The sequence below is a fragment of the Alligator sinensis genome, unplaced genomic scaffold, assembly GCF_000455745.1.
Source record: "Alligator sinensis unplaced genomic scaffold, ASM45574v1 scaffold193_1, whole genome shotgun sequence".
Taxonomy (NCBI): Eukaryota; Metazoa; Chordata; order Crocodylia; family Alligatoridae; genus Alligator; species Alligator sinensis.
The window spans coordinates 1093777-1106140 of record NW_005842199.1 but is presented as its reverse complement, the minus strand read 5'-3'; the positions used below and the strand labels follow the sequence as shown (position 1 = coordinate 1106140).

At 37.4% G+C, this 12364-nt stretch overlaps 1 protein-coding gene across 1 annotated transcript in view; it reads left to right on the top strand.

Moving 5' to 3' along the window:
• Positions 1–1434: 1434 nt before the first annotated feature.
• ADAM12 (ADAM metallopeptidase domain 12) overlaps positions 1435–12364 on the top strand; it is a 109507-nt gene continuing 98577 nt past the window's right edge. Inside the window, exons 1-3 of the mRNA XM_014521274.2 lie at positions 1435–1529; positions 2373–2451; positions 6176–6252. Of these exons, the coding sequence (XP_014376760.1) occupies positions 1435–1529; positions 2373–2451; positions 6176–6252 (251 nt within the window). The remainder of the gene's footprint in view (positions 1530–2372; positions 2452–6175; positions 6253–12364) is intronic.

Sequence of the window (12364 nt, the reverse complement as noted above, 5' to 3'; positions counted from 1 at the left end):
CCAATGTAAATATATAGTCTTCTTTTTTACTTTGTTAAAAATGCTCTGTAGATGAGAAATCAAAAATCAGTTCAATACTTTGACTTCACAGAAGATAGCACTAAAGCAGAGTCTGTGCTCAGAAGTAATGCTTCTCCATGTCTTGGGGTTTCTTCAAGAGGAATTTTTTTACAAACATATACATATAGATACCTTTGGACTTTTTAGAAAACTCTTTAGGTGTCCACTCAAGTATCTGTTCCAAAATCCTCATTGAGTTAAAAATAATATTTGTTACATACTTGAGTAAGGGTGGCCTAGCCTAGGTTAGTCACCCAAAGTGTGGGTGTAGTCCAGGTTGACTCCCAAGAGAGCTGGGGCTGGTATTAGAAATGGATTCAGAAGTCGTAGCCAAATTCAGGATGAGCCAGGACTGGTTGGTCCAGGAGACTGGCAGATCTGCAGGAGGGACAGGTTCAGGGGAGGGAGTTGGTGTGTCCAGGAGGGCTGCTTCTGCAGGGGTGTGCTGGTTGAGGGACTAAAAATAACCTGGTCAAGGGTCAAGTGGAGGGGTGTAAGAACAGCACAGCCCCAGGGCTGGGCTTTCTCAACCCCAGGACTGTTCTGGGAATGTGTGCAAGCATTCATAAGTTGGGTTACCCCATTTTAGGTCAGGTCTAATCCTAAAATTAGTTCTCATTTAACAAGAACAAACTGTAGATTGGGCATGCCATTTTTAAAGTGACCTAAGCCCTGCAAATGTTTGTGCACACATTTCAGTTGCCCTGAGTTTGGTTAAGGCAATCTAAATACATTGCTTGTATGTACCCGTAGTGTCTTTTAAAGCTACTTTTTAACAATGGAAAAGTTTTGTTTCTTTTGCTCCCAGCCAAACTAGTTTCATCTCCGGTGAAGGAGATCACACTGTGTTCATCTGAAATGATCTGTTATTTCACGATGGCTAGAGGAAAACCCTCTTAAATTGTAGCTAGAAGGCAAAGTTACTTACTTAGGACATAACATATATCCTTTCTATAGAGCATACGGACATGTATCAATAAAAATGTTGAGGTATGTTAACTAGTTACAGTAGCAGCATTTAATATTAAAGCTGAACTCTTACCTGTAGAAAATCTCTGATGGTAAGAACAGCTAAAAAGCTTTTTGAAAGTAGATCTGGGTATATTTGAAGAAGATCTGATACTGATCTTGTTCTACAATGCAATGGTCAGTGAGGCTAAGCTCATTAAAGTCAGCTGCTGTACAAAATCAAAAGGTGTTTCAGTTGCTTAGTTTAGGTAAGAACAAAAGTTTAATTATTACTGCCAGATCCTATAACTAACAAGAGACATTTGAGGATTGAATTATTCTATCACTTTTATTTCTGAGGAACAGTGTTCAAAAGCATTCGGTATTAGCCTAACTCCACTCTCTTTGAAGACAATTGGGCGTACAATGCCGTTCTTCAGAAGCATAATTAAACCAGCAGAGAGAGTTCTTGAAAATCACTCCTATGAAATTCCGCTGATCTCATTTCTTCAGTCTGTCTGGTACCCAAATTACTCGCATGCTCCCAGCAAACAAACCAATCTGTGAAATCCACATTTCACATGTTTGCAAGAGTATACATGTGTCAGTCATCGGTTGATCTACATAGGGCACATCTACACAAGACGCTTAATGTGTAGCAGACTAATTCTACTGTGCATTAGCATGTCATGGCAAAAAACATGCTGATGTGCTAATGCACAGTAGAATTAGTCTACATTTTCCACCACAAAAAGACTGTGCACTATTGCTACCGTGCATTAGCGCCAGCTACTGCGCATTTATGTAGAGCTATGTACCTCATATTAGAGCTACTAAACTTAATGCTCAGTAGCAATAGCACATTAATGCACGTGTGGATGTGCCTGCAGTGTAGTACAGAGTAAAGTGATGAATAAAATGTGGGCCAAATTACCTTTTTCCAAAACACGTTTGTAATTTTTTTTAGTCTCTTCACCATCACTGAATTATTTTAACTATATTCCAAATGTCTAGATTTTAGATTTGATTTGAAATATAGTGAACATTATTTGAAAGATATAATGCTTGGCTTATTTTCAGCCCTCATTTGAAAGAAAGGATATCTGGCAGCTTTAGTCTATTGCTATCAAAGACTTTTTACAATTAACCAGAGACATTTTCATGTACTAAAACCTTCAATATTTGAAGTCATATTTTTCCTTATCTCATGCACACTCCTGTTTGCTTGTAACTGTGACCCCTTATAGGATTTTCTGTTTCCTTGCTTGTGCATATTCATTTTTATATTCTCTCTGATGGAGCCATGGTAGAATAAAAGTCATGATATGAACTTGTTATTGCAGATGTGCTCTTTTCTTTTCCAGGGGCCTCTTAGCTGGCAGCTTCACAGAAACACACTATTTAAAAGACGGCACTGATGTTGTTCTTGCATACAATTACACGGTAAGGTTTGTGTTTTGGAGGGTAGATAATGCTACATCATTAAAACACATTAACACTGCCAGGATTTCAGGTATCTAGGATGATTTAAAATAGCTGCATAACCTTTTCAGCTGTTCCCCTTTTAGATGTTAATTTCTGTTTTCCTAGGCAAGGATTTTTAAGGAGAGATTTTCAAAATGAAGGCAGGTAGGTTTTTTTACCATGTCTCTCATTAAAAACTATGAGATCTGTATAGCTAAATGTAAGCAGTAGATCCTTGTGACAGGCTGCAAGCAGCCATTGTTGCACATAATAAGGAGGGAAGCCCTGATTCGGTTAAAAAGACAGCCCTGACCAGCTGGTTTACGCGGTGCAGAAGCTCACATAAGGGGATTCCAAGTTCTCTTTGGCCTACCGCACTGCAAAAGCCAGATGTGTCTTTTGTTTTTTGTTTTTATTGAATCAGACTCCACGACAGTTTAAGAAAATTGGCTGGCCTGTTTTTTGTTAAAATCAGCACAAAATGCCTTTTTTTCTTTTCCATAAATAATTTAAACTGTTCTTTATAAATAAACAACTGCTTTAAGGCACTAACATTTTTGTCCTTTGACAGTAAATATGAACTCCTTAATTAAAAACAATGCAGCAAGTGATTTCAATTACCAAGTTTATCTTGTAACTGACTGAGTAGACCCAACTCCTATGGCACATTAGTTTTGTTATTTATTTATTTATTTATTTATTTACTGTATCAACAGAAGCATCATTCTTCATGTAGTCATCTGTAATGAGCCTTACTGATGCCAATGGAAGGAATTATCATCATGCACATCATTTCAGTGGCACCAAAGTATCTTCATTATACCCAGACATTATAGCCAAATAAAGCAGTCACTCTTTTAAAACACGAAGCATTCACCTCTTTTTTGGTAGATGCTCATCTCTGGTTGCAAATTACTACAAGACAAAAATCACTGTTCATTTTATAAATCTATCTTTGGAAAACTGTACAATATCAATAGCTACTTCTCAGCATTACTTTATAAAGGGAAATAACATTATCTGTGTTACTGATGTGCTGAAATTGAACAGAAAAAGGCTGGTAAATGAAGGAAAATTTCAAAATAGTTAAAAACTAGTAATATTAAAAAACCATTGCAGGAAACCAATCTTAACTAGCTGTGTTTATTGCTGACTTTAGAAAGGACTAATCTTTAAAAATACATTTAAAAGAAATCTTTTAAGTAGATACAGAACTTCACCACATTGATAATGGCAGAAAGCCCCAGATAAATAGTACAAATAATTAAGTTTCTTACCTAAAAAAATTCATTTTAGGAGACCAACAAATGCATTTTTGATCAAGAGCCACTGCAGTATTGTTTAAAAGAAATAAGTCTTTGTGAAGTCCTGTGATTTGATTTTACATTTCTTTTTCATTCAGGGCAGCCAAATTATCTGTAAGGGGATAAATCAAGTCCCTACTCTAAGATTACTCGATCAAGCTCTGCCTGTAGGTAGAAACTAAATCAAGTTTTGGATAATATGCTATATTGAAACCTAGGTCTGAGAATTTGTTCAGTGTGGATGTCACTATTGTACTCTTTCTGCATTAATAGGTCCATAAAGCTATGTCATTGTCAAAAGTTAACCACTGCTTTGTTACTTAATGGTATGAACTAAAGCATAGTTTTTCAATACAATAAGTAAACTGTAGGAATGATTAGTATTTAGGACATCCTCTACTTTTTAAAGTAGTTTGCAACTGCAAAAGCGTTTTTTTCAAGGAGAAAAAATCCTGTAGCTCAGCTGAGTTACTGAGCCAGAAATCAATTTTCTACCAATCCAATCACAGGATATGCTCTGATAAATTTACAGTTTGAGGTATTGAACTTGAAGGAACTTTACTTTCTCGCAGCATGCGGATCTTTAAGAAATTATGAAATTGAGTACAAACAAGGAGTTCAGAGTTAATAAAATGTCAAGTTGTGTGTGAAGGGGAAAACTCAGGACCCTTGTTCTAATACTTTCCTTGATAATAGTGGTTACACTTTTGCAGCAGTCTCTATCAGAGGAGCTAATAGTATCTCTTTCCTATTCCACCGAATAGTTTGGTTCTTATACCTAGCACACAGGGTTGTCTAGTTTACAGGTATAAACTCTAAACTAGTTTACAGGTATAAACTCTTTTCCTGCCTTTTTTTGATTCCAGACTACTGTTATCACTTTCGGAAACACTAATATTACCAGACTGTTTCAGCGTCACTGAATGAGAGCTCAGGTTTTTCTCCACTTAAGTACTGAATGAATCAGTTGTACTGATCATTTTAAAATCAAGCAGAAATATTAGGTGCATACCTAACTTGCATGCCCTTTGTATTCGTAGGTTAAGCAAACATGTAGAGAAGAGTCAGTATGTGGAATTTTTCTCTTTTTTTGTAACTGTCTTTCTTTAATACATTACAAGAGCTTGGAAAAGATAATAAAAACACCAACACCACATTTTTTCAGTTTATTTACTCTAGCAAGTCATGTATGTTTGTCCAACAATTACCCACTGTTGTTTTGTATTCAGCAGCATTGTCTTATGATCAAAGTACAAATGTTCTAAATAAACATTTTTCTGGGGTGTAATTAAATTTGTCAGAATTTCATATCTGAATTATCCTTGTTTGCCCCAGTCTTTTCACGGTTATTGCTTTCTGTAACAAAATCAAGGTGGTCTTTAGAAATGCGCTATTTGAGGCTGCATAATTGAAAACCATGCAACGACACTGAAAAGGTTAATTAATGCAGCTAGATGTAAATGAATTGAGTAATAAAAAGGCATAGTGAGATGACTGTCAGGTTTAAACATGAGTGATATCTTCTCTTTGCACGAATAAGATAGCAACCTTTTACAATGGTGTTTCAGCTTCCAAATGGCAGTCAAAGGAGTTGTGAATACAAAAATGCTGGACGTGACACAATCATGACTTTCCAGCCAGTCACATAACTGGGAAAGTAATATAACCTTTAGTCAACAATAAAATTAACCTTGATTCCAGAGAGATATGTATCTGTGTGGTGAAGGAATTTGTGTTGTCATTACCTTTTGCAAGCAGTTAGCTTATTAAAGTAATACAATAACCCAGCCACAACGTGGAAATGGGATTGTTGTTTCTCAGAAAAGAAGACCCTCTGATTCTTGATTACTCTTAATAATGTGAAACTACTCTGTTGGGTAATTCAATAAAATGCTTCCCTTCCAACCCACCTTTCATTTTCTCAAGCCATAGGTTTGGGATTGGTTTTATTAAACGTCACAGTATGCCTAATTACTTCCTATAGATCTACATCTTATTACTAAAGACAATTTGCATTGAAGTAAAATGTTGATGTCATGGTGATTTGTTCTGCTGCTTAATTTTATAAGATGTTCCATATAATAGCTTGCAAATAATATAATCAAAGAGACAATAGTTTTCACAGTCATAGATTTTGAAACCTGCTGTTGATCTTTAGTAATTTAGGAACACTGGGTATTGGTATGGAGACTTGTAATCTATCATTAAATATTGAGAGTGTTATTCAATATTTCATGGAGGCAGAAAGATGCTATCAGTGGGATTCAGGATGCTGTATCTGAAACCAGAGAGGGTTTTAAGATAAATAGGACTCAGAAACCTATTAAAAAAAACCCAGGGCATTGCACATAATTTATGATAGCTAAAATGTTTTACCTTTTCGTCCTTTTTGCAATTAGGGTCACTGCTACTACCATGGAAATGTGCAAAGATACCCTGATTCTTCAGTTAGTCTCAGTACCTGCTCTGGACTCAGGTAAGTGACTTCTCTACAGGCATCTTGGAGTCTTTACTATATTAAATATCCTAGTAGCTGATGAGGCTTTGGTTTGCCCTTTTCTAAAAAAACATTTGGTTTGTATGTGATGTTGCAACCTCATTATTAAACTTAGATGTGGGAACCAAGAATGAGAGAATGTCTTGCAGCTGAATAGAGGAGGGCATCCAAAATACAGGGGAAGTCCCATGGTAGCTCCCGCAGTTGTGACCATCTTAACATATACTGGTAGTCTGACCATACATTGGCTGATATGTCCATAGGGTTTGCAAAATGTGATTTCTTTTCAGTTCTCTGTGTCCTCACAGCCATTCCCCCATTTTAGTGAGCCATGATATCCACCAGGAATGACAGAACTGCTGTGCAGCTGCTAACTTTTGCAGCTTCAAACAGCCCAGTAGTTCTGAGAATTTGATATGGTGAAGATTAATAAACTGTGTTGATGAAAGATCCGACACTTAACATTATCAACTAAGCTACTTGTTAACAAAAATTAATATTTTCAAGGAAAATAAATTAAATTAACCAATTTAATAATTTCTCAGGTTACAGAAAGGTACCGGCCTTAAAAATATTTTTTAAATACATGATGGACACAACTCAGGAAACAATTACCTGCCTTAGCTGGACAATCTGAGAGTGGTATTTATTCATAAAGCCATTCCAAATCACAGTAATTAACTGTAAATTGGCTTTAGTGTTCTCCCTGGAAAACCAATGTTCCTGTCAAATTTCCAGCTGTCTCAGACTTTCTGGTTTGTTTAAATAATCTACAAACCGCACAAGTAGTTGGGAACTCCCCATCCCCTTGTTTTTACATTTTGCCTGGCAGTGGTATTGTCAAGGCTTTGATATTGTAGTTTTGGCGATGGTGGGAGTAGAAAGGGGAGAAAACAGTGAAGCAATTAATTACCAAAATTCTTGCGTCCATTAAAGGAATGATTTTGGTCATACTTAGTAGGACTTCATTAGTGCCTCCCACCAAGAAGATATTTTTAGGGATACTTTTTCTATATCCCTAGCTTGTCTCCCAAAGTTTACTCTTTTTAATTTATTAAATGCAGCATTATAGAAAGCACATATATGCTATTGTTAAGGCAGTGCCTCTTAACTATTTCAAACAGCTGTATATTTAAAATGAAAACAGTGTTAACGATGCCCACTATGGTTGATAGAAATTGCAAGTTCTTTGCCCAAACAGGTTTTCCCATATTTCCCTGCCAGTGCATTTCAACCATATTCTAGCAGAAGATCAGTTAGGGGTGTGAGTCTATCCCAGTATCCATACCTGTTTATCTATCCACTTCTGTGTTGCGACAGCTCAAAGAATAATCCATATCCAGTTTTGCAATAGGGACACCTATTGACTTAGTACATAAAACACATTTCAACTCCTGGCAGGCAATAATACCTGTCAATAATTTGAGTATGATTTGAACCAGGAATGTGTAGTTGAAAGGCTCTTACAATATTGGTTTCTGGAATCATTCATTCCCTTTAATAAAATGAGTTAGAAGTAAAAGGCCAGATAATGCAAAATGCTGGGGACTTGCTACAAAATCCTAGGAGCTCTCAGCACCTTGCAGGATTGAGCTCACAGTACACCGTATACCTCTCCCAGAAACACTTCTGATACATTTAGCAATGTGTCCCTTCAGAGTTTATGTGGAAAGATTTACTGCACTTGATCCAGCCTGAGATAAAATATGAGAAGAAATATGAAAGTGTAAGACAACTTCACAGCTTACTGCTGACATCTCTTGTGTCAGAAACTTTATAAAGTGCATATAGAGCAGTTATTAGCACGAATGCTTTATTAGTTATGCACTAAAATTCTTTAAAACAATGCAGGAAATTCAGAGCTGAGGCAGTAATTTGCTCCTTAACACACACTATTGTATCCGAGTGTTGTATAAATTAGGGTATAATATATAACAATGCAAAGTTGAAGTATTAGAATTTCCCTTGCTTTTGTTGCTTTCCCCTCCAGGCTGTGTTCTGATCTGATATAGAACAAGGGATTCTAGATCCATGTAGAATTTCACAAGAAAGCATTGCATTGCAGCCAGGGGCAATGAAGGTAGAGGCTGGTGCTCAGAGATATACTCTGTTTGGCTCTGCCACATAGTTGCTATGTAAATTCAAACACATCATCTAACCCTTCTGTCCCTCAGTTTCTCCAACTGGAAAATGTGGACAATCATTCTTACCTTTTTCCCCATAGCATTGCCCGAGGCTTCACATTTAGTGCTATAAGATCTTCTAATGAAAGAAAATGCAACATATAAATATTTCATTTAAATTTTACAATGCCAATGTTCTCCCATGTGAAACTAGTCATCGTTTTGGACTCTTTTCCATTTATTTAGGAATACTAAGCATATTTTCCTATAGAGTAAGTGGTTAAAAGGCTAGAAACTGACTCTAAAGGGCAGGTTACACCTTTTAGAAAGCTGTAAAGCTTAAATATAGCTAATGGCACATAGCTAAGCACTTAGGATATATCATTAGCTTATAAATATGGCATTTGATTTTTATGCCTGTCTTGTGTTGTACAAAGGATAGTGCTAACTTGGAAAATTCAGATGAGGTTTGTAAAGCTCTATCTCTTCTGTACACGGAGAGCTAGGTATAGAGATAACTGAAACATGAAGAGAGAGAAAAGGACTCATTACTTTTCTCCATAGACACTCACATATTCCCACTGTGATGCATCCCCTCAGACATAACATTAGAATGTCTTGCTTCACTTAGGATTACAATGGTATAAATACTTGGAGCAATGCTGATAACTACCTAAAATGCAGGTTAAGCTAGAATGTAATCATACTGTTATCTGTATACAGCTTAGCTTCTTTGGAGGAGGAGCTGAGTGGCAGAAGAGAGACTATATACATTGAATACATGAAATAAGTAGGATGGGTAGTCAGTGCTTCCAGCATTTCTGTCCAGATAAGAAAGCCAATTAGATTTCAAGACTCCTGGGAAGGTGAACATTTGGACAAAACAAAGTCATTTCCTTCCTGTCCTACAAAAAGCACTCTGCTTTCTTTCCCATCAGAGAGGCCCTTTAGTTAGCAGAATGCAAAGTTGTCTTCTGGGCATGGTTTATAACCCCTGTGTCCAGATATGCTCATGAAACCTTACATTTGTACTCACCTGCATGTTCACTTTTCCAGTACCTACCCTTGCATGTTTATGGGGAGAGAATAAAGCCCATTCATCTGTAGAGTTTGCATGTAAACACCCCTTACCTGAAGGTACAGGTGCTAGAGTGCTGCTTAAGTACATACATTAGTGAAAGCCATGTTGAGAGCTCCCTAACAAGCAGAGCCTTGGTGAAATTTTCAGAAGTGCATCAGTAATTTAGGAGCATGAATATCATTGGAACTTCTGTTCCTGAATTGCTTACATCCTTTTCAGAAAATCTAGATGTGTCCAAGTGTTTTACAGAATTGCTAAATGATAAAGACAACACATTTATATATATGTGATATATTCAATAACTGTGCAACCCAAAAAGAAAATGTAAGGAGTCGTATTTTTGTGATACATTATGTGGAACCAGCAACATCATGATCCATCCATTTACCCAATAATCAGTTTGAACGTGTTACATATGGTTCACATTTTGGATGTTGTGAAATGGGGCAAAGCTTTAATTTAATCATAACTATACAGTATGTTTTCTTGGTGAAATTTTTCAAGCTTATTTTTTTTCTTTTCTGTCCAGGAAGGACATTTTTGGCCAACTTCATGTTAGGTGGTCAGTGTAGTCCAGAAAGATGAGAGTTTGGAAAAAGAGGGTTATTTCACCTTTTGGCAGATAACTTAATTGGACTGTGAACTACTTGACCTTGAGACATTTTATATACCAAAGCCACTGGCTTTTTTAACTTCAGCATTTTATGGAAGTTATGGACCCCTTTTAAGGCTTTATGGAAGTTATGCCTGTGAAGGCTGGCAAACCACAAAGGCTGGCAAAACATTTTGGAGCAGCATTTTATGGAAGTTATAGACCCTGCTTTATGGACCCCTTTTAAAGCCATAACTGTTTTTTTAATTTTTTATATTGATATATATTAATTATAATATAATTATATCCTTGCATGTACACATTTCTTATTGATTCAATGGTTTGACTCCCCCTCTGGTTGCTTTGTGAACAGAGCATCCCTTTCTTGTTCTCACAATCTTGAGTGAGTGACACTTTTTTCAGCTGCTTATGCATCGTCATTCCCATTGATTGCATTGCCATGGGAATTTTAAAAAGGAGAAAATAAAAACTTCTAGAGGCTGTATGATTTGTAAAAGCTCCTTACAGATCCTAAATCTGAGGCCAGGTTTCACTTGAGGGTGTCTGCTGATTCCCTCCATTACTTACTACTCAGTAGGACAAGGTATTTCATTAAAATGTCATTGATGTTACCTTCCTTCCTTATTCCCTTTGTTCCTTCCTTGCTTTCTTTCACTCTTCAGCTCTATTTCCTAGTCCATCTTGTCACCCTTCTGGTAAAGCTCACTTATAACACTTCCTCTGATAACACACAATTACTGTACCTTGACTTCCAAGTATAAGACATTAAATCCTGTTATCACTCTCATTGAATTCTGGATTTCAGACCGATATGTGGTCACAGTGGATAAATCAGTCTTGCTGTGTAAAAGGATTAACCTGCTACCTAGGTGTTACAGTAGTCTCTGAATAATTTTTACATCCTGTGCTGTGGAATACATTTGTCAGGTTGATGAAGGGCATTAACTAGCATAAAGCAAGTTTGTGTGCACAGGAGATATACTTACATTAAAATACCAGTGTGGCTACCTTTGGTATCTAAAAACAGAAAAAGATTATTTTAGCTTCAACCTTGATTTCTTGTCTTTTTCTGAGTTACATCAAAACTCTTATTATTTTGATAGAGTTCTATGTAGGTAATACTGCAACTACTGCTGTGGTTACCTAGCTCTTACTAGTACGTTTCATCAGTAAATTTAAAGATATTTACAGAGGATATCACTATTGTTATCCCCATGTTACAGATGGAGGTACTGAAACACAGAGGCTTGAAGGGACTTACCTAAAGTCACCCAGAAAACCAGGGGAACCCAGGTCTCATGAGTCCCAGTTCAGTGCTCTTTCCACTAGACAGTACAGTTACAAACTGTATTATAAGGGTATGAGGGCACTCTGGTGCAAACCCTAGAAAATGTGCCTGGCTGAAACACTCATTGATGCTAATACATTGTCTTTGAGATTGGACCCTGAATTTGGAAAATGGATGTGCACTTATATTTTATTTAAAAAAACAACACATTTCTTCTTTTCAAAGAGCCTTCATTGCAAAACTATCCAAACTTGACTGAATGCTACAATTATGCACTCACATGCATTCACTAATTGTCCAGATTCAGAGGTGCAAGTACATGTGGTTTATGGCACCACAGACCTCTTTGCCACACTACAAACTACATGTGTTATATTTTAAACCATGCCCCACACTGCTAAAAAAAAAAAATGGGGCGCAAAGCACTTCAAAGCGCGGTGTGCCAGGACAAATGCAGGGATGGGGGAGCAGGCAGCCCAAAGCCCTGGGCTGCCTTCTCCCTGTCTCCATGTGCTACTTCCTGGCTGGCTGGGGCAAAGGGTGCCTCAGCCTGGGGGCTGCCTGCTGCCTAGCCCTGCATTGAAGCACCCTGTGCCCCAGCCATCCCTCCCTGCAGCACATGAAGCAGCCAGACAATGTGTCCTGCTGCAAACCACATAAGCGGGGACATCCACTGTTTATGCTGCTGCAAACGCACACCCCTGCTCTGAAGACTGACCATGGATATACCACGAAGGCTGGCAAAATGTTTTCCTCTAAAATCACAATTAAAAAGGAACTAACCCCTTTCATAAAATTCTCCCAAGCTCAGCTTGTCTTCAGAATCATGAAACCTGAAAACGTTTATACAGAGGTAATATACACAGTGAAGGCGCATTCAGATGACCACTCATGCCACTTATGTAGGCATTTGCTGTGCTGCTAATTTTCAGTGAGGTGGGGTTTTTTGACACCAGGAGATCCCACACCAACCCCCCCGCCCCCCC